Source organism: Schistocerca gregaria, chromosome 1 (genome assembly GCF_023897955.1).
Source record: "Schistocerca gregaria isolate iqSchGreg1 chromosome 1, iqSchGreg1.2, whole genome shotgun sequence".
In the NCBI taxonomy this organism is placed as follows: domain Eukaryota; kingdom Metazoa; phylum Arthropoda; class Insecta; order Orthoptera; family Acrididae; genus Schistocerca; species Schistocerca gregaria.
Genome location: NC_064920.1, coordinates 166,375,809 through 166,399,646, shown reverse-complemented (window position 1 = coordinate 166,399,646; position 23,838 = coordinate 166,375,809). Strand labels below are relative to the sequence as shown.

Below are 23,838 nucleotides of genomic sequence, written 5' to 3'. Positions count from 1 at the left end.
GTTTTCCGCGCTATTTCGAGAACAGAAATTGAACGGTTTGCTAACCGGGGACTGTACAACTGGTCATAAGCAGCGTAGCGAGTTGGAAATGAAAAAAAAAGTAACCTTTAGTACCTGTTATTACTGTTAGTTGTTTATTTCTACTCTGGCACTCTGAATCTATGGGCTTCGCTAATGATAATAACAACGCTTATCGTTCGCACACCCAGTCAATTACATAACCAAACAAACCCGTTCGGGTTTATTCGGCTCAAATCGTATAGCACTGTCCCTTTTGTCTGCGGAAAAGTTTTTAGTTTCTTGATGCGACGGGAATTCCCGTAGCAGAGACATCACGTAGGATATGCACGCAAGTAAAAATTAACTTCTACATCTACATGACTACTCTGCAATTCACATTTAAGTGCTTGGCAGAGGGTTCATCGAACCACAATCATACTATCTCTCTACTATTCCACTCCCGAACAGCGAGCGGGAAAAACGAACACCTAAACCTTTCTGTTCGATCTCTGATTTCTCTTATTTTATTTTGATGATCATTCCTACCTATGTAGGTTGGGCTCAACAAAATATTTTCGCATTCGGAAGAGAAAGTTGGTGACAAATTTCGTAAAAAGGTCTCGCCGCGACGAAAAACGTCTATGCTGTAATGACTTCCATCCCAACTCGTGTATCATATCTGCCACACTCTCTCCCCTATAACGTGATAATACAAAACGAGCTGCCCTTTTTTGCACCCTTTCGAAGTCCTCCGTCAATCCCACCTGGTAAGGATCCCACACCGCGCAGCAATATTCTAACAGAGGACGAACGAGTGTAGTGTAAGCTGTCTCTTTAGTGGACTTGTTGCATCTTCTAAGTGTCCTGCCAATGAAACGCAACCTTTGGCTCGCCTCCCGACAATATTATCTATGTGGTCCTTCCAACTGAAGTTGTTCGTAATTTTAACACCCAGGTACTTAGATGAATTGACAGCGTTGAGAATTGTACTATTTATCGAGTAATCGAATTCCAATGGATTTCTTTTGGAACTCACTCACACTTTTCGTTATTTAGCGTCAACTGCCACCTGACACACCAGAATTCATTAGGCGTGTTTACAAATGTTCAAAAAAACAGGGATGCGTTTCGAAATACACTGCTGGACATTAAAATTGCTACACCACGAAGATGACGTTCTACAGACGCGAAATTTAACCGACAGAAAGAAAATGCTGTGATATGCAAATGATTAGCTTTTCACAGCATTCACACAAGGTTGGCGCCGTTGGCGACACCTACAACGTGCTGACATCAGCAAAGTTTCCAACCGATTTCTCATACGCAAACAGCAGTTGACCGGCGTTGCCTCGTGAAACGTTGTTGCGATGCCTCGTGTAAAGGAGGAGAAATGCGTGCCATCACGTTTCCGACTTTGATGAAAGTCGGATTGTAGCCTATCGCGGTTGCGGTTTATCGTATCGCGACATTGCTGCTCGCGTTAGTCGAGATCCAATAACTGTTAGCAGAATATGGAATCGGTGGGTTCAGGAGGGTAATACGGAACGCTGTGCTGGATCCCAACGGCCTCGTATCACTAGCAGTCGAGATGACAGGCACCTTATCCGCATGGCTGTAACAGATCGTGCAGCCACGTCTCTTTCCCTGAATCAACAGATGGGGACGTTTGCAAGACAGCAACCGTCTGCACAAACTGTTCGACGACGTTTGCAGCAGCATGGTCTATCAGCTCGGAGACCGTGGCAGCGGATACCTTTGACGCTGCATCACAGACAGGAGCGCCTGCGATGGTGTACTAAAAGACGAACCTGGGTGCACGAATGGCAAAACGTCATTTTTTCGGATGAATCCAGGATCTGTTTACAGCATCGCGATAGTCGCATCCGTGTTTGGCGACATCGCGGTGAACGCCACATTGGGTGTGTGTATTCGTCATCGCCATACTGGCGTATCACCCGGCGTGATGGTATGGGGTGCCATTGGTTACACGTCTCGGTCACCTCTTGTTCGCATTGACGGCACTTTGAACAGTGGACGCTACATTTCAGATGTGTTACGACCGGTGGCTGTACCCTTCATTCGATCCCTGCGAAACCGTACATTTCAGCAGGATAATGCACGACAGCATGTTGCAGGGCTTGTACGGGCCTTTCTGGATACAGAAATTGTTCGACTGGTGCCCTGGCCAGCACATGCTCCACCATCTGAAAACGTCTGGTCAATGGTGGCCGAGCAACTGGCTCGTCACAATACGCCAGTCACTACTCTTCATGAACTGTGAATATATTTGTCCAATGAATACCTGTTTATCATCTACATTTCTTCTTGGTGTAGCAATTTTAATGGCCAGTAGTGTAATATTACTAACCGATAGACCAAAGTGCGCTGGATGCTAGGTGCTTCGTGAAACAAATTTTGTTTTCTTCAAATTACGAATTTGGCGCCCCCCTGAGATCGCCGCCCGGGGCAGATCCAGGACTGCCACTGAGCAGGATGAAGGTCTAGCGACGTCCCCGCAGGCACCTCTGACGCAATGCAAGCCGCAAACAGACTGTAGGTGCTAAGCAGCCCTTGAGCGACGCGACCGCGACTAATTGGCAGACAGTAATGAACAGTGGCAGGGACGGCAACTGCCCTGTCTCCTAGGCAACCGAAGCAGGGGAGTCGCCGGTGAATACCGCTGTTATCAGCTCTGTGAATCACTCCGAGGAAAAGATTCGACACAAACCAAAGTAACATAGAAGCAACGCGTAATTGGCCCCTACCGTTCGCGACGTACATACATCGTTTACCAGATGGTATCAGCAGTTCTCTTAGAGTATTCAGTGCGGAAGTAAAGGGCATCTCTAAAGGGAATCGCGCGCAAGAGAGTTAGACATGACAACATACGAAAATTAGGGGGAAAATTCCGTGTAGTCGCTAATTCTTGTGCATTGGTAGGAGAGAGTGCTCTGAACAACATACTAAAGAATCTGACAAGTGGGGTGTGAGCGAGGGGGGTCGGTTTAAAGATCACTTTATGTTTTTCTTGAATAATTTTAAAACTGTGGTTTCTAGTGGAAATGTTTTCCCGGTACAAAATGAAGCTACTTTAAATTTCCTACAAAAAAGGTTCTATCTATTTTTTCTCTAGCGCTAATAGTTCCCGTGTCGCAGAATATGACAAAACCGCAGATAATTAAAAACAGTGCTTTAATGGTATGAAACTGACGTTTATTATTAAACGATTTACATTAAGAAAATATATCAAAAGTGAGTACCACATCTAAGAGCCGTAGAGCTATATAGAGGAATAAATCGTGTTCTAGGGGTGCACAAGGTGGTTGTTAGAAGGGCGAGGTGAGGTTTGCCGAATTGTTGTCAAGCACTTCCCTCCATCATAGCTCTGCAAACTGAACTCACTCACTCTCTCTCTCTCTCTCTCTCTCTCTCTCTCTCTCTCTCTCTGTGTGTGTGTGTGTGTGTGTGTGTGTGTGTGTGTGTGTGTGTGTGTGTGTCCCAATGCGTCACAAGAAGCAGCTATAGGATATTTAACACTACATCCCTGTGTTACACCCTTCTTGATCTCAGCACTTCGTTCTTGGTCTTCCAGTCTTATTGTCTCCTAAGGGCAAACTTATCATTGTCTAACAGGTCCTCAATTTTATTTCGCGTTCTTCTGTGTATTATTCTTGTCAGGAAACTGGATCCATAAACTGTTAAACTGATTGTGCTGTAATTCTCGCACTTCTCGGCTCTTGGTATTTTCGGGACTGTATGGATAATGTTTTTTACGAAAGTCTCAAACATTCTGCACGGTCTGTAGAGCATAGAGGCGCCGTGGTACGAAAGGATGTGATTTTGCTGCATTTAGATTATTGCACTCGTGCAGAAAGTGTGATTCAATCAGTGTATACAGCCATAATATTTACTGAGTATGCTACTGTCCTTTGTATAGTAGATAGCTCTTTGTAGCTTCGTAGTCTGCAGCATAAGTAGGGTGGTCGGTGGAAGTTGACGCTAGACGGGTCTACCTCTTTTGTGACAGATGCTAGTCTTTGTTGGCTTGCATGAGACAGAGTACGTGCTTTTAAAGCTATTACGGGATGATATTGTAATAACTTTCCTTGATTCGTGGCCACTAGTAACGTCACCTCGGCCGAGTAAGATTATTGTTTAGCAACATTTGCAACTATTGAAAGTACTTTGTTATTATTATTTTGCTGTGTGTTTCTTAAGTACGAATTTTTGCAAGGCAGTATATTGTTTACCTGTGTTTTTAACTGTCGTGCCCGCAGCTCGTGGTCTAGCGGTAGCGTTCTCGCTTCCCACGCCCGGGTTCCCGGGTTGCGATTCCCGGCGGGGTCAGGGATTTTCTCTGCCTCGTGATGGCTAATTGTTGTGTGATGTCCTTAGGTTAGTTAGGTTTAAGTAGTTCTAAGTTCTAGGGGACTGATGACCATAGATGTTAAGTCCCATAGTGCTCAGAGCCGTTTGAACCATTTTTAACTGCCGTAGTTATTTCTGTTGTTGTAGTTTGAACTTCCATGTTATAATATATGCCCGTCGATAAAAGTTATTTACAAGTAAGTCCACACTAGCACATCCCCCAGCTAAAGCTGACTCCACCCAACTCCTGCACTAAAAATTAACTCGACGCTGGAAGATGCAGCAGAGGAGGACAGTAATAAATATGCGGTAAATATTATATGAGGTTTATGACGTAGTAGTTAGTATCAGGGGATCTACTTTGATATGTCCTGCTGCCAAGGTAATCGAAAAGATTCTGGAGAAGAGTGTACGGAAGATAATAGGAGTACGACAGACGTACAGCATAGCTTCAGGCCAGGAAAATCGACAGTAGATCAAATTTTTTTTTGTGTGAAGCAGCTCCAACGGAGGAACTACGAATATGATAGGGATTTAGTAATGGTGTGCCTGGACATCTACATCTACATCTACATCCGTACTCCGCAAGCCAGCTGACGGTGTGTGGCGGAGGGTACCCTGAGTACCTCTATCGGTTCTCGCTTCTATTCCAGTCTCGTATTGTACGTGGAAAGAAGGATTGTCGGTATGCTTCTGTGTGGGCTCTAATCTCTCTGATTTTATCCTCATGGTCTCTTCGCGAGATATACGTAGGAGGGAGCAATATACTGCTTGACTCTTCGGTGAAGGTATGTTCTCGAAACTTTAACAAAAGCCCGTACCGAGCTACTGAGCGTCTCTCCTGCAGAGTCTTCCACTGGAGTTTATCTATCATCTCCGTAACGCTTTCGCAATTACTAAATGATCCTGTAACGAAGCGCGCTGCTCTCCGTTGGATCTTCTCTATCAACCCTACCTGGTGCGGATCCCACACTGCTGAGCAGTATTCAAGCATTGGGCGAACAAGCGTACTGTAACCTACTTCCTTTAAGAAGGAATGAATAACAATAGTGTCGAAAAAGTAAGTTTGGGGAACCCTCCAGCAAAATGCAGTTGGAAGGCAAACTGTAGAAGAATAAAGAAATTGTTCAAGAAGCAGAATAGGACTTACTGGAGTAGGTAAGAGTAAGGAATGAGCCAGAGAAATAGCGATAGAGAAACATGGAAGAAAAGAGAAGATCAAGATAGTGTGGATATCTTAAAAGAAAGGGAGTGGCCCGGATACCGAGATAGGATCATGAAATGACAACAGGAGACAAGAGACTTAGAGGGAGAGTGCAAGAATTTACAGGATGACAACTATTGAACTGAGTGAAATAAAATCGCAATAACTTCTGACTGGTTTGCATTAGGACGTTCAAACTGCACGATTGGCCGCGAGGCATCATGGTAATTAGTATGCGCATGTGTGGTTTGGTTTAGCGACGAAGCCCACTTTCATTTGTGCGAGGTCGTCTGTAAGCAAAACTGGCGCATTTGGGGGACTGAGAATCCTCATTTCGCGATCGAGAAGTCTCTTCACCCTCAACGGGTGACTGTGCGGTGCGCAGTGTCCAGTCACTGAATAATCGGTGAGATAATCCTTGATGGCACGGTGACTACCGAATGGTACGTGAAAGTTTTGGAAGACGATTTCATCCCGTTTATCCAAAGTGACCCTGATTTCGAAAACATGTGGTTCATGCAAGACGAAGCTCGACCCCTCGAAGCAAGAGAGTGTTTGATTTACTGGAGGAGCGCTCTGGGAATCGCATTCTGGCTGTGGAGTACCCAGAGTCCACTGGCATGAGCCTCGATTAGCCGCCATATTCTCCAGATCTGACAACACGCGACTCCTTTTGGTGGGGCTATATCAAAGCACGTCACGCAGAATTTCGCTATCGGTCTGCGCCACCTCGTCGCCAATGATGGCAGCCATATAGAACTCCACATAATGTAAATCCTAATATCTGTAGTGACGTTTACATGTTGAATAAAATGTGTGATTGCCGTAGTTCGTAACTCATTTACTTTTTTATTATAATTGTCATTGTCACCCTGTATGAGAGGAGAGGAGTAGGACAGAGTGGAGATGGAAACGTGGTGGAAATACAGAAGAGGGTGGAGACACTTATGTTCTGAAAAAAAAAGAGATTAGAGGGTTAGAAACTGCAGAAGATGATAATATTGATGGTGAATAAGTGGTTTCATCAAAGTTACATTATTTCTTAACTTCATCTATTTATGCACACTCTGCAGTATGAGCGTAAGTAATCACGCACTTTAAGGGGACCACACCGTGGTTCAGCTCGAAAAAAATCGATATTCGGTTTTCAACATATTTCGATAGATTAAGGTTTTATTTAAGTACTCTGAAAAGGATTTTGGTGAAAACATTTTTTTTTTCGAGCATTTAAAGAGCATTTTCCTACCACGTTTGTTTATGTGCCATGCCCACTTTTCCGCATATATTTTAGATCTTTATATCCTCTACATTGCACGCTAGAGATTTTTTTTTACTTGCGAGTGTTGGCTATCCTTGGAATGCAACGGTCGGTATTCTTTTGTTTCTGCTGTTTGTAAACAACACGCTTTCAAACACGTGGTTAGTTTTGTTCATGTGTGATTGCGGGTAGTTGCTATAGAAAACTTACAGGTATACTATGGGCAGGCAATTCGGAGAAATAAAGAAAATCTGGAGGCAATGAAGAGAGATGTTTGGGCCATATTCTTCCATAAGTACTCTACTGATGATAAGCCGTGTCATGGATTGTGTCCATCAGGAGAAAATTCGTGGTGCGAATACAATAGGGCTCAGGCAACCGGAGAATCTTATTCTCACCCCAGCATTCTCTTCCTGCTGCTGTCATGGATCTGTGTCCATCAGGAGAAAATTCGTGGTGCAAATAAAATAGGACTCAGGCAACTCGAGAATCTTATTCTCCCCAGCATTCTCTACCTGCTGCTGTTATTACAGAAATTACACCAATTTTCAGAGACTTGGCTCATCCTGACCTTCTAAGGAAATGTCTGCATGGACAGACACAGAACCCAAATGAATGTTTCAACAGCATAATTTGGAACCGCCTTCTTAAAACTGTATTTGTAGGCATGCACACAATGAAACTAGGAGTTCATGATGCTGTTATTACATTCATTTGTGGTAATATTGGAAAGTGTTGGGTACTGAAAAAGGTGGAAATTATTCCTGGAGAAATATGATCACTGGGCTGCAACACTGCGAAAAAATGAGGATATCCGATGCAGACAGGTGTGCATCTAATATGGCCAATAAAGCAAGACAAACATCCAGAAAGGTGAAAAAGAAGCTGGAAGACCTGCTAGAGGCCAAAGAAGGGCCATCACATGGAGCAGGACAGTTTTAATTAACTATAAGTAACACATTTCAGACGTTTTTTCTTTAAAGTCAATTACCTGACGACTAAAATTTTCAGTACACATGCCCCATTAAATCAGAAACTATCATAGATAATTGAATGAAATTTTAAGAGACTCTGCACAACATAAAAAGCCACCTCTCGTACTACATTAATTGATATTCCCCCATTACGAACTTCACAAAAAAATATTTTGTGCAGAAAAAACTTAATATTTTTGTTAATAAATTTAAAAAGTATTTCTTAAGAACTATAAAATGGATGAAGTAGATTTTAGTAGATTTGAATCTATTCGCATCATACGGTAAAAATATTAAGGTCCTGCATCAGATAGTTTTTTCAGAAATGGGTCAAATAGTTGCCTAAATTAAATGCTTCAAATGGCTCTGAGCACTATGGGACTTAACATGTGAGGGCATCAGTCCCCTAGAACTTAGTACTTGAACCTAACTAACCTAAGGACGTCACACACGTCCATGCCCGAGGCAGGATTCGAACCTGCGACCGTAGCAGTCGCGCGGTTCCGGACTGAAGCGCCTAGAACCTCTCGGCCACCGCGACTGGCGCCTAAATTAGCATGGATTAGATAGGTAGTGTGTGGTCCCCTTAAGTGCAGACGTAATTTTCTTGTACAGTTACTGTACAGGCATACGTCACTAGAGCGCAACCCATTACGCGTAAAAATCAGGTTAAAAGTTGCGAGTTGGGCTAAGGAAGTGCTAAGAACGGAATTTTTCTTGTCATGCAGACTCACGAATTATTAGGAAAATTTGACTCTGTAAATGCCATTCTGCAAGTTTTCTAGCGTGGGCAGACCGCCCCGAAAGCAGGACAATGAGACGGCAGTGCTTGGAACGTATGCACCCCGCTGCAGTGTGTTGTGCGTCCTGAGCGGGCACATACTTCACAGCCACCGCTGCGGCGCCGAAGACTCCCCGTGCAGACGGCTGTTTATTTCTCTGGCTCCAGGAAGGCTGTCTCAATAAACGTTCGCCTTCTTGAGTGAGCGCTCCGAGGCATTAAGGGCGCCTGCCCTCGACAGAAGGAACGTTTCTAGTCTACGGTCTCAACATTACTTTTGTCTTCCACGTATGCTTCCGCAAGCTGAACAGTTTCACCCAGTATAACTAAGTAGGCTTCAGCGGTCGGTGTCATGATGATTAAAATTCTTCTGGCTGCTGTACCGTCTCACTGTATAACATACTTTAATTATCAACTTAAAAACCAACGTTTCGACCGTATTACAACGGCCTTGCTCAGTGCAATCTATCACAAAGCGAAATATGTGGTCCAACTAAAACATTCACATTTCTTTACGTACTACACGTATATGTAATAAAACATGGGGGTTCCTATTTTAAAAAACGCAGTTGATATCCGTTTGACCTATGGCAGCGCCATCTAGCGGGCCAACCATAGCGCCATCTGGTTTCCCCCTTCAAGCTATACGAGTTTCGTTCTTTGTAGTTTTTTCGTTTGATGCTTATTTCGTGAGCTATTTGGCCCTTCTTTTTACTTTAAAAAATGGCAAATTTTAAAAAAATAGTAATGCCAAATTTCAAAAGCTCCATCTAGAGAACGCTTGTAAAAAAACTAAAACCGGCTTCCCTCGTATTAGAGAGAAAAATCATCGTAAAAGTGCAGCGTGTTGATCTTCGTTTCTACTCATGTCCTCTATACTGTTTTACTTTATATTCTGTACAGCCAGAACAGAAATTCAGTAAATAATGTTGAACTTCTCCTTTGTTCCTCTCTTGTCACGTACCTGTGTGTGCAAATTAAATGACATCCATACTCGCATCTGAACACTCTTAATGATCTAATGATAGTAGCAAGCCGAAGCCGGTCGTTGTGAAGTGTGTAATATTGTGCCATCCAGTCGGACACACATGGCTACAGTACCAAACATGATGACGGACTCATGTCTTCAGTTGATTTCCCTCCCGTCCCGAACTCATCATCTCACGAGTAGCACCAGGCCCCTGCGTCCTCAAGTAGTTGCTGGAAGTATTCCGGCCTTGGTCTAGCACTGCAGTTTTCAACCACTCCAGCTCCCTCCAGCACCAAGGAGGCTATTTCCTGAATGCCTATCATCCTACCCCTCCTCAATGTCAGTATTTTCCATACACTTCTTCCTTCGCCGATCTGCGGAGAACCTCGACACATCTTACATTCCGACTAAGTTTCAACGTCCTTCTGTAGCACCACTTCTCAAACGCTTCGATTTTCTTCTTTTCCGGTTTTTCTTACAGCCCATAAGTCACTGCCATTCGGTCTCCCTCCGTTCATTCTTAGAAAAGTCAGCCCCAGTCTAAGACCTGTGTTTGATCCCAGTAGACTTCTCTTCGGCAGGAACACCCTCTCTGTCTGTACTAATTCTCTCTTCTGTTCTCCTTGCTACGTCCGTCATGCCTTTATTTCCAAGGTGGTAGCATTCCTTAGTTTCGTCTACTCCTGTAGTATGTCCAAAATAAAACTGACTCTAAGAGTGTTTTTGGCATTTAGTAACAAATCAGCAGCGAAGGCATCATCATTAAAAATCTGTCCAAAACGAAAGTGACTGGTTGGTTTGTTTGGGGGGAGGGGACCAAACAGCGATGTCATAGGTCCCATCGGATTAGGGAGGGATGGGGAACGAAGTCAGCCGTGCCCTTTACAAAGGAACGATTCCGGTATTTGGCTGACGCGGTTTAGGGAAATCACGGAAAATCTAAATCAGAACGGCCGGACGCGGGTTTGAACCCACGGCCGGACGCGGGTTTGAACCCTCGTCCCACCGGATGCGAGACCAGTGTGCTAACCGCGGCGCCACCTGGTCGGTAACGAAAGTGAATGACAGCCTGCAGGAAAGGTCGAAAAAGTCGCAACCCCAGTTAACTGTAGAAACGCGAATTCAAAGATCTTCATGTCAGAACATTATCAAATGGGAGCTGCATGGTTATGGCTACACATTTTCAGTTTCCCATGGGTTTAAGCTTCCAGATCGACTGAGTGTTCAGTACTGCCGGTGATTTCTCAATGTCTTATTTGGATACTTCAGTTCAATTTTTTTTCACATTAGCAATGTTTCCAAACCACTTTATTTACAGTCCAGACCTTTAGCAATTCTTCCAGGTGTACGGATTCCTTTTGTGTAGTTTTCTAATAATTTCTCTGTTGCCAACATTGCTTTCATCTACATCTACATGGATACTCTGCAAGTCACATTTAAGTGCCTGTCAGAGGATTCATCGAACCACCTCAACAATTCTCTATTATTCCAATCTCGTTAGGGGAAAGAATGAACACCTATATCTTTCCGTACGAGCGCTGATTTCCCTTATTTTATCGTGATGATGGTAACGTCCTATATAGGTCGGTGTCAACAAAATATTTTCGCATTCTGTGGAGAAAGTTGGTGATTGGAATATCGTGAGAAGATTGCGTCGCAACGAAAAACGCCTTTTTTTTAATGATTTCCAGACCAAATCCTGTATCATTTCTGTGACACACTCTCCCATATTTCGTGATAATACAAAACGTGCTACCTTTCTTTGTACTTTTCGATATACTCCGTCAGTCCTACCTGGTAAGGATCCCACAACGCGCACCAGTATTCTAAAAGAGGACGGACAAGCATAGTGTAGGCAGTCTCCTTAGTAGGTCTGTTACATTTTCTAAGTGTCCTGCCAATAAAACGCCGTCTTTGGTTAGCCTTCCCCAGAACATTTTGTATGTGTTCTTTCCAATTTAAGTTGTTCGTAATTGTGATATTTAGTTTATTTAGCTGAATTTACGGCTTTCAGATTAGACTCATTTATCGTGTAACCGAGGTTTAACGAGTTCCTTTTAGCACTCATGTGGATGACCTCACACTTTTCGTTATTCAGGGTCAACTGCCACTTTTCGCACCATTCAGAGATCTTTCCTAAATCGTTTTGCAGTTTGTTTTGATCTTCTGATGACTTTAGTAGTTGATAAACGACAGCGTCATCTGCAAAAAGCCGAAGACGGCTGCTCAGATTGTCTCCCAAATCATTTATATTGATAAGGAACAGCAATGGGCCTATAACACTACCGTGGGGAATGCCAGAAATCATTTCTGTTTCACTCGATGGCTTTCCGCCAATTACTACGAACTGTGACTTCTTTGACAGGAAATCACAAATGCAGTCACATAACTGAGACGATATTCCATAAGCACGCAATTTCACTACGAGCCACTTGTGTGGTACAGTGTCAAAACCCTTCCGGAATTCCAGAAATACGCAATCGATCTGAAATCCCTTGTCAATAGCACTCAGCACTTCATGTGAATAAAGACCTAGTTCTGTTTCACAAGAACGATGTTTTCTCAACCCATGTTGACTCTGTGTGTTTTGTTATGGAATACAGAAAACACTCTTCTGTTTAGTTTTATTGTCGCCAACTAATATCAAAGCAAAAACAAACTTCCTACATGTAATCAGACTGCATTGGGTAGAGAGAAAGCTGAAGCACTTCTGAAATAGACGACAGATGTACCCTCTTCACTTGTGGCTTGCTTGCGGACGACACAGTAATAGTGTAGAACGAAGTGTTGTCAACAGGACGTTCAATCAGTGTCAAGCGTCAACGAGTCGCCACTGAGGTTTGTCATGTTACTTAGAATATTTGACAGCAAACTAAAGCAAGTACCACACGAATTATATCAAGGCATCTGTCTGTCACCAGTTTATTAGAGGAATACTGAGATGCAACCGTTCCAATAATTATTTTTAGCTGTGCTTCTGGCACGTGGAATCTTCCACGTCAGGTAATGAGAAAATCAGGGAGATTGTACGAGGGTAATCGCAAAAGTAAGGTCTCCTTTCTTTTTTTTTTTTTTTTTTTTTTTTTTTTTTTTTTTTTTTTTTTTGAATACATAACTCTGTTTGTGTGGCAGTTGGTCACACTGTTTTGAAGAGTGCTTCACGCGCTGTGTGTAAACATGCGCACGCTGCGCTGAGGCGCGCAGACTTGGCTTGGCAGCCGTTGAGAATTGAACTCCCGTTGGATGTTACCGCCAAGTGCGAATTGCGCGCAGTTATCCGGCTTTTGAACGAAAGGGCACTGCACCGATTTAAATCAGTCGCAAATTGACGGAAGTGTATGGTGAGTCGTGCATGGATGTCAAAAATGTTCGTAAGTGGTGTAGAGAGCTTGCAGCTGGTCGGACCAATATTCACGACGAACAAAGGAGCGGGAGATCGTCAATTTCTGAGGAGACAGTGGTGAAGGTTGAGCAAAGCATGCGTGAAGATCTGGACGGCGCGTTGGTTCCTCGGGTTTCCCGAAACACTACTCACAGTATTTTAACGGAAACATTGAACTACCAGAAGGTGTGGGCAAGATGGGTCCCACGCATGCTGACTGAGGACCGCATGCGGCAACAAGTTGATGCTTCCCCCGCATTTTTTCACCGCCTTGCAACCGAACAGGACAACTTTCTGGGCTCAATTGTCACGGGTGACGAAACCTGGGCATACCACTTTACACCTGAGACCAAGCAAACAATCACGCCAGTGACAGCATCCTTCTTCACCAAAGCCGCGGAAATTCAAACAAACACAGTCTGCAGGTAAATTCATGACAGCGGTTTTTTGGGATCGGAAAGGGGTATTGTTGGTCGACTTTATGCCCACTGGGACCATAATTAACGCTGACAGGTACTGTGAGACTATGGAAAAACTCAATCGGGCAATTCAGAACCGGAGAAGAGGAATGTTGAACAAGGGCGCACACATTCTCCATGACAACGCTCGCCCACACTTTGCTCGGCAAACCGTTGCTCTTCTGCAACAGTTTTCATGGAACAATCACCCACCCACCCTATAGTCTTGACTTGGCGCCCAGTGACTATCACCTGCTCCCTAGGTTAAAAGAACATCTGACCGAAAAGCGATTCAGGTCCGACGACGAGGTGAAAGAAGAGGTTCATCACTTTCTGAACAGCATGACGGCGAGCTGGTATGACATGGGCATACAAAAACTGCCACAGCGTCTACAAAAATGCATCGACAAAAATGGTGGTGATGTCGAAAAATAGCTAAATGTTCAAGCTGTAAACTGATGTAAACCACTGTAGAAATAAACAGGTCTATGTATTAATTAAAAAAATAGGAGACCTTACTTTTGGGATTACCCTCGTAGAATAACCTGACTGCGAACTTCATATTAGCCATATTACCTAGATGGTATTTTCTCGTGATTCGGTTGCAGTGGCGGTGCGGGTGGGAGGAAGTTGTCATAATGATAATGTGAACGGTGGAATATTTATGTAGTGGTAGGCAGACAGTGCCTATTACTCCTCTAATCAGAATACAGTTTGAAGCGACAGGAAGGAAACCTAACACCAAATGGATACAGAGTCCTAAATGGATGGATGTCCAATCAGACTGCAATTCACACCGTCCGATTTTTTAAATTCAATATTGAAACGTTTAGTTTGCACGTAATTACAGCTCTCGACACACACACACACACACACACACACACACACACACAGGGTCTGCATGGATCTCGGCGGTACTATCAACTCACCTATGTTGTTGTTGTGGTCTTCAGTCCTGAGACTGGTTTGATACAGCTCTCCATGCTACTCTATCCCCTAATGGGAAAAGATTCTTGCTTATGTGATGCTACCTATACGTCAAGCTAATTCATGTTGAGACATATCTGGGATTTTTAATAGAGTCCGACACACTAAGTAATTATTCAACTCAATTACTGTATTCCAAAGTGCATTGTGTAATAATTTCAAGATCCCTGTGGATGTCGAAATGTTCAATTCTTATCGACGTCATGGCAACGGCGGTTCGACTGATAAGTTACCCATCAAACTTGATATATCGAATTGAAAAGAGTGGTATTCAAGTAAACATCCTACAGAGAAACAAAGTCTGTCTTTGATTTACGATTTCTCGTTTTAACGACTTCTGGGTCACATGACGTAACCATTCAAGACAAGATTTATGTGGTATTTCGAGATTAGTGCTACGACCTTCCGTGGAAAAAAATTGGCTACGAAATATTCAACATGTCACCTTACAGATGACATCGCAAATGGGTGTAAGTAAATCGGGAGTAACGCGAAACCCTCCGTCAATTAAAATCGTCATAAAAGCGGAAGAAAACTACTCTAGGACACTAGTTGTGCGATTTAGCAAACCCTGTGTTTCATGTTACCAGTTACACCCAGTTTTCTTCTCCTTTTTTTGACGTAGCTCTTAATAAACATATTTGTGTGCCGAGTTACATGAATTGACCACACAGTAGTATCGATGAGCAAATTGTGTTGCTCGTACGGGTAATTGTAAGCCACTTCGACGAAGTCTCTACGATACATATTCACCGTGGCTAGGTTGTGAGGATCACCCCTCTCGCCCCTGAAATCTTTGTTTCCGTGGCAGGCTAAGGTTTGTGTTGGGTTGGAAGGTTACTGGTTGCGAGTTGACGAAGCCACCGAATGTGAATACGAAACAAAGGCTGTGGTAAAAATGGCTCTGAGCACTATGGGACTCAACTGCTGTGGTCATTAGTCCTCTAGAACTTAGAACTACTTAAACCTAACTAACCTAAGGACATCACACACATCCATGCCCGAGGCAGGATTCGAACCTGCGACCGTAACAGTCGCACGGTTCCGGACTGCGCGCCTAGAACCGCAAGACCACCGCGGCCGGCTGGCTGTGGTAACAAATTGATCTTTCGCTCACAAAGAACTAAACCTCGCCGATTTGCTTCGCACCTATAGGTTGTGTGGATCACGTCTAGGACTTTAAATATGCTTGATTAGGAAGAGGCAAATCGAGCTTGGTAATTTTAGGCGTGCTTATATACTTTATTTGGTCGCTAATAGGCAGCGGGTCCCCAGCCGAACTAACAAGCATTTAGCAAGATCTCTGGGTCTAATCTCGCTGCTGGTACTACTTTTCTTGTGAGTTTTCTGCACCATCTCTCGGTTGGTACGTCGCGAAACAGTTTGACGACCGACAATCGTTGATAAATGTAAACCAAGTTTGTTTTGCAGTAGACATACTGAAAAATACCATGGATATGCAAAAAATTCTGCGTACCTTACAGCTGTTGTTCAAATGGTTCTGAGCACTATGGGACTTAATATCGGAGATCATCAGTCCCCTAGAACTTAGAACAACTTAAACCTAACTAACCCAAGGACATCACACACATCCATGCCCGAGACAGGATTCGAATCTGCGACCGTAGCGGTCGCGCGGTTCCAGACTGAAGCGCCTAGAATCGCTCGGCCACAGTCTGAAACCGTGCGACCGCTACGATCGCAGGTTCGAATCCTCCCTCGGGCATGGATGTGTGTGATGTCCTTAGGTTACTTAGGTTTAAGTAGTTCAACGTCTAGGGGACTGATGACTTCAGATGTTGAGTCTCATAGTGCTTAGAGCCATTTGAAAGTTCACGTGTATCCATTTTTTATTTCCAATCTCATTAAGAAAAATCGTTCTCCATTATCATGTTAAAGATTGGGAAAATAGTATATGAACGATTACGTGTTGATACTTATCATAGCCGTAATAAATGTGTTGTTAAAATTATGTGGAAGTGAAAAATATACTACTGGCAGCGAGATTCGATTTAGAGATCTCGCGCATATGTAGCTAACCACTTATACGATCGCCTGCGGACTTCGGGAAAACTGGTGCCTCTACAAAGCTTACAGCATAAGCACGCCTGTAACTTTCAAACTCGATTTTCTCCAAAAGGGTCGAAATTTGCGTCTTTCTTTTACACAGGGTAAAAGCCTAGTGGTGCCATATACTGGGTGATCAGAAAGTCAGTATAAATTTGAAAACTGAATAAACAACGGAATGATGTAGATAGAGAGGTACAAATTGACACACATGCTTGGAATAACGTGGGGTTTTATTAGAACCAAAAAAAATACAAAAGTTCGAAAATGTCCGACAGATAGCGCTTCATCTGATCAGAATAGCAATAATTACCATAACAAAGTAAGACAAAGCAAAGATGATGTTCTTTACAGGAAATGGTCAATATGTCCACCGCCATTCCTCAACAATAGCTGTAGTCGAGGAGTAACGTGAACAGCACTGTAAAGGATGAGTCGGAGTTATGGTGAGGCATTGGCGTCGGATGTTGTCTTTCAGCATCCCTAGAGAAGTCGGTCGATCACGATACACTTGCTACTTCAGGTAACCCCAAAGCCAATAATCGCACGGACTGAGGTCTGGGGACCTGGGAGGTCAAGCATGACGAAAGTGGCGGCTGAGCACACGATCATCACCAAACGACACGCAGGAGGTCTGTCCGACATTTTGTGAACTTTTTTTTGTTTCTATTAGAACCCCATGTCATTCCTCTCTATCTACATTATTCCGTGGTTTATTAAGTTTCCAAATTTATAGTGACTTTTTGATCACCCAGTACATCCTGCCAATATGAATCAAATCGGTGAGTGCAAGTTCGCACTGTCCCCTCATAAGCCTTTTGTCTATGTTCACTCACATTCTTTAACGCACTTTGCAATATTTAACACACCTATCGGAGAACTAAAAAAAAAAAAAAATTCAGGAAACATACAGTAGATAAACAAGTCCCGGTGAGTACTTTTGGTGCGTATTATGTGCAAACATTATACATAAACTGTGGATAATGCAAGGGGAGCTACTATTTAACCTTTACCCTTATTATTAGTGTATTTAATTCTGACGCAGACGCGGAAGCTGTGTCTCTCACTCAGCCCTGGAACGCGGTAGTACAGTCTGGCAAGCTGTTGAGCTGCTTCCGCTAACGAAGCTTCGCCGCTACCGAAAATACCCGCTCCGGCGGCGAACGCCACCGCTGACACAATTACGGCCGCTTCCTGCCGCAGACACGGCCGTACGAGCGCAGCCTTTCAGCGGCGTAGTGTGAGTGTGACAGTTCCCGCCGGGGCCACGTCCCGACGGGAATGCCACGCGCTGCGAAAAGCTCAACGCACGGCCGCGCGGCCGGCGTAAACACAAACAGCGCCGGCCTGTGTCGTAACTGTCGCGCATGCGCCGGCAGCCACCTGTCCCGTCCTGTTGTTGCCACTCAGCTCTTCCCGCGCATCGACAGTGGACAGACGCGACGAGTTTTCGCTTTCACTGTTACTTCGACACTACAATAACGCGCGAATGCGCTCGCCTCGAACGAGAAATATGCACACGAATTTAGCTTCGTTTCTATAACGCTAACATATTAATTGCTGCCGCGGAATGCCACGACAGAAAAAATGGAATGTTTCTTCACAGCTTGTGAAGTAACGAAATCAGTTTCGTAGCAACAGTTCCCGTGGCATAGAGACTGCCAATCTGAACTCACGTCAGGCAAAGATTCTTATTTCTTTTTATCTGAGGTCACAGACGATAAGCGTTAAACATCTTTCCACTTAAAAAAAAAATCAAACATCTTTAATTTGTAACTGTGGAATACGATAAACTTCCACCACACCTTTCAGAGTAATATTAATTAGCTATTTTTCTTCAGCGTTCAGTCGCGTTGGGACAGAACTAATATTTACTGTTTACAATTCAACTAGCTGACGACGAACTCGGCATTGCTCAGGTAGTAAGTAATTTTGCAAACTTTCTACCAGACACAGAAATTAAAGAAACGAAAAAAATTCATTTCATTGTATTCGTGAAAACACCTTTGAAATCATGAAAAAGTAGTGCAAAGAAATATGCGTAACGTACAAATGTATAAGTACTGCGGTTTCGCGTGTCTACAACGCCATTTTGTAAACGTTTCTATGGCAACGTCTCGTTATAGGTCTACTGATGGCTATTGTCGCCTACAGCCGTTTGAGCTTTGCGCTTGGAAAGCTGCCAGGTGTCAGGGATTAAAAATTGACTCGACTACGGGAGTGTCTTAGTGGTAAAGAATAAATGTATTAAAATTTCAGGCATGATGCGGTGTTTTTTCCCGCTTCCCAGTGATTATAACATCTCTGGAACGGCGTGTCTCAAAATGATGTATTTATTTATGTAGTGCACTTTCAGCAGCACATATAATTAACAGCAAAAAAAAAGTAACAAATTTAAACGTAATGGTTGATCCGGCAGTTTTTTCACACGTCTTAGTGCTTATGACTTCATATCTCCCTCACTTTGGTAGGTCGTCAGTAACCGACGACAGCGATTGTTGTCTCATAGTACGAGATATGTACATCACATTTGTTTGAAAGCGGTCCAGTGGTTTAGGAGATGTAGAAACACAAACACAACATACAAACACACACACATTTTTATAATGAGCATGGATTTACATGGTGTTCAACTAGATGTTGACGAGTTCAGCAAGGACGAAGCACAACCTAGTCTTGGGAAAATAAATTAAACGTGTTTCAAAACAAACATTCCGGCATTTTCCTACCTCAGATTGTCAAGCCATGCGTATTTGTGGTAGAACGAGGGATAGAACTGCGCCACTATTTTCTACAATGTGAATCCAACGTCTTACTACTGCTCCGCTCAACACTTTTTCAAAATTTATGATTCGAGCGGTTCGGTTGAATATCGACAGCAACTTTTGACGTAGTTTATTCTGACCGTCGATTGTACTAGACTTTGCCAGAAGTATTGTGCAATCTTTGCCATTGATTAAAGCGTGTAAAGTCACCTCCATCTTTCTCGTAGCTTCATTGCTGTTCGGCACACACTAGGACCCTCATATTTCGTGCGTTATAACCACCAGAGGCTTCATCCTTCGCCTATGCAGCTTTATAGCCAATGCAGTAGCTCATTACAGCATTAGGGAATGTATCATTCTTCTCACTACGAAAGGAAACTACTGTACAATTTTTCGAACGTCCTGTTGCGTGTAATTAACTATGGTTTTGACTATTATCCACAGAGACTAGGAAAAATTGTATGATTACATGTGATAACGGAAACCGGTATTGCTATAATCCATCATATGCATAGTGTCGAAATCTGGTATGAGAAGCAAAATTATTTGTGACAACAGTAGAAAAACGGTATGTAAACAAAGACGAAACGTATCGTCAACACTGTCAGTCCAGAAGACGAAGTTTGCCCGACTTTCCACATCTTTGCAATGCGATGGTCTCTTAGTAGAACGTCATTGGATCACTGCGTAACTTCCAATACTGCACAATCGTACTTCTCCAAATATCTGTCCCAAATGTCATTCTCCCTATTTTTAATAGACGGTAGAAAATCCATTAAATTTTGCGATCGTGGACGAGACATTACTTCAGCTGCACGCCACTCAAAAGTACCACGATAACGAGATATCTCTGGAGTTTCGTACTTCGGTGCAGGTAACTGAAGAATACGATACAACTCGTCTGCTTCGACCATTGACGCTATTGTTCGGTATAGCGATTTTAAAGTCATTCAGTTATACGTATTTCAGCTATATCGGAACTCAAATAGTTTTGTCTGAGACGTAAATGCAGCTATGGAATGCACAATACTTATGAAGACAGTCATTACACATATGTTGGCTGCTTCAAACCACAGCCAAAGTACGATTTTCCTTCAGCATGTTTATGAAGCATATAAGAAGTATGGCTCCAAATATTATTATGATCTCCCCACCTAATCAGAACCTCGTGGTTTGTTACAGATCAATCTGTCATGGCTATGGCAACTCACACAACAGATACGTACCGGGTTAATTGCCGAACGGCGGTATCGCATTCTTCTACATCCGCTGCAACGACTACTTAAAAAGAACATAGAACGACTCCACATGGCTCTAATGTAATTCTCATTCAGGAAATAGACAATTCTTTATCTGAACACAACTGAAGTAGCTGTTTACAACTGAGGAGCGCCGGAACAAAAACCGATCAATCCGCATTTGCTGTTAATACAGAAAGTAACAAACAGTGATATCTAAATGGCTCCACAAGCTATAAAAAGAAGAAACATGCCATAAAACACTTGATGTCGCGTTGTGCTGAAAATTATCTTGTGGCAGCATGTATTATTACTCCCGTATCTCCCTCCTTACATTTCAAACACGCGAATACAGCAAAAGTGGATATATCGGGTTTTGTTCCGGCGCTCCTCAACTTATCTTTGTTATTAGCGCCACAGTGGTTCCCATTACAGCTTGCACTATACCGAAGCTAAAGTCAGTAACTTCCTTGGTTGTAGATTAGGAATGATTACACATTCCATTCTTCTCCTGTGTTGTACGTTATGAAGAAAAATATTCGACGTTGATGTGTCACCTATATAACACTACAGATTCTGAATTTGCTTTCCAGTCTTATTTATTTGCATCGAAAACTGCGTCAAATATTCAGATAACGTGTACCATGGGCTACACTATATATCGATCTGCGACAGAAGTGACGTAGTGTGACACACTTGCATTTTGCGTAGGGGTTAACGCAAACGTCCGATTCCACCCGTCTGCTTTGACCAATGAAGAACAATATGGTGGAATCGACCATTCACAACTACTCCCATATCGCGACTATGACATCATAACGTAAACATGACAACAAACACAAAAATAGACCAAAAACCGTTAAATACTTAATTCTCCAAAAATATAACGAAACTAACGGGACAAGCGAGGGAAATTGGGGGTTTTAGGGTGGGACAAACTAAAAATAAACACACGCCACTAAACCAAACGACAAAAACGATAAAATAAAAGGACCACAACGTTCTCAAAATCATCTAAAAACAATATCCACGGGAATCGAACAATTCCCTTGACCTAAAAGAAACTACCTATACCAAATCATGAAACCCAAAACTGCAGCCACATCCACAATCATCACTATCTCAGAGAGATTAGAGCCCACACAGAAGCATACCGACAATCCTTCTTTCCACGTACAATACGAGACTGGAATAGAAGGGAGAACCGATAGAGGTACTCAGGGTACCCTCCGCCACACACCGTCAGGTGGCTTGCGGAGTATGGATGTAGATGTAGATATCTCAAGAAGCACAATGAAACAACAAAATTGGAATCGAACACTTCCCTTGGCGTCACTATTCACAGTTTTCCTTGGTATTTATCGTGGACAGAGAGTTAAGTATGACACAGTGCACGTTTGAATATGACGTGTAAGTACATATTAGGCTACGCTTTCGTTCAGTCCCTTACGACAACCTTTAATTGTCTTCGCCAGTTCACGCCCAAATTATCTCCTTTCAACCAACCGTAGACCTCAGGCTACATTATAGATCAAGCTGCTGCGAAACCAAGATCTCAGAGTCGCTGGAGTGGACGGAGAGGGCAACATAACACGGCAAACAGTAAAAGTGTGTGAAATGTGGTGCGCGGACACGGAGATCTGGCTAAGTTACAAAAATGGCTCTGAGCACTATGCAACTTAACTTCTGAGGTCATCAGTCTCCTAGAACTTAGAACTACTTAAACCTAACTAACCTAAGGACATCACACACATCCATGCCCGCGGCAGGATTCGAACCGTAGCGGTCGCGCGGTTTCAGACTGTAGCGCCTAGAACCGCTCGGCCACAATGGCCGGCTTTCCTTCAGATTCACGTTAGTAAACTTCGCCATCTCATGACCGAATTGTTACGTTCCGTAGTAACGTCTACGTCGGGCTACGTCACAGGCAGTCTGTCAACATCCAGTAGCAAACACAACCCACACACTTGTTAGCACTGTTCGAAAACAAACTGCGAATCACTTTGTTTTGTTGACAGCCGCTGGAGGCACCACCGGTCTTACCTGGACACCCGGGTCGGCGCTGTGCTGGACGACCCTCTCGAGGCAGAACTCGTCGGCCCGCAGGGTGAGGGTGAGCGCGGCGCCTCTGATGATGAGCGAGCCGTCCCTCTTGAGCGAGCCGTCGCCGCCGAGCACCGAACCGGCGACCTCGAAGTGTGCGCCCGGCGTGCGGCAGACGGGGAAGTTGGCGGTGAGCCTCGCGCGCGGCCAGCTCCGGGCCACCACCTCTGCGACGCTGGCGCCCGCCGGCGCCCCGCCGCCCTCGGTGCAGGACATGGTGGCCTCGCTGAAGACGCCGTCGCCCAGGCAACACTTCCTGAAGCGCACCTCGTCCTCCTCGGCGGCGCCCTGCAGGCAGATGACGGCCACGTCGCCGTCGACGCAGTACGCCTCCGGGTGGAAGAACTCCTGCGTCTCGGTGAGCCACAGGGAGCCGTTGTCGAAGATTATGTAGTCGTGCAGGCCGTCGGGGTGCGTGCGCAGCACCTTGGCGGCGCCCTCGCACCGGGGCACGAACCCGGCGCGCTGCTGCCAGTGGGCCGGTAGCTCGGGCAGCAGGTCCCCCGCCGACGGCGAGTACACCAGCGGCGCCCACGGGGGCGGCTGCGCGCCGCCGGGCTCCGGCTCGCACGCCCCCTGCGGGAAGCTGTAGCGCTCCTGCGGCGCGCAGCACCTGTTGATCCGCACCACGTGGTCGGCGCCGGCCGACGGCGGCGACAGGAGCAACAGCAGCAGCGGCAGTGACAGCGCGGCGGACACAGACATCGCGAAGCGCGAGCGCTCAAGGCATCGCGCCGACTGAGGCCGCCGCGCGCGTCTCAGTCTCGCCGACAGAGGCGCTCCTCCCCTACCCCCCCCCCCCCCCTCACCGCCTTCGCCCGCTCGCGTTGATCCTGCCCCCCCACCATTCCGACTCAACGTACGGCCAGCTTCTCTGGGCCGCCGGCGAAATCGGGGTCACGTCTTCGGCGGGATAAAGTCACCGGGCCGGTTGCTCATACTTGTTCCGGACACACACACATACACACACACACACACACACACACACACACCCACACCCCGGAGTCATGCAGTACGTAAGTACTCAGACTGACTACAGGCGCTATGCAAACGAATGCTCGAAAGGACAGTTAATATTTTTGTAAATATCTGGAATCCGATAAATCGATATTTAATAGAATGGTGACATCTGCCATTGACATATCGAAAATTTGTACCGATGAATCGACGGAAAAATGTCGGCTGCACATTATAAATATACTGCCGGTTACACACACACACACACACACCCACGCACACACACACACACACACACACACACACACACACCGGAGCCATGTCGT

The 23,838-nt window shown here is 44.6% G+C and overlaps 1 protein-coding gene across 1 annotated transcript in view; it reads right to left on the bottom strand.

The window, feature by feature from the left end:
- LOC126336103 (probable G-protein coupled receptor Mth-like 1) overlaps positions 1–23,333 on the bottom strand; it is a 467,301-nt gene extending 443,968 nt beyond the window's left edge. Inside the window, exon 1 of the mRNA XM_049999586.1 lies at positions 22,496–23,333. Coding sequence (XP_049855543.1) covers positions 22,496–23,260 — 765 coding nt within the window. The 5' untranslated portion in view covers positions 23,261–23,333. The remainder of the gene's footprint in view (positions 1–22,495) is intronic.
- Positions 23,334–23,838: the final 505 nt, after the last annotated feature.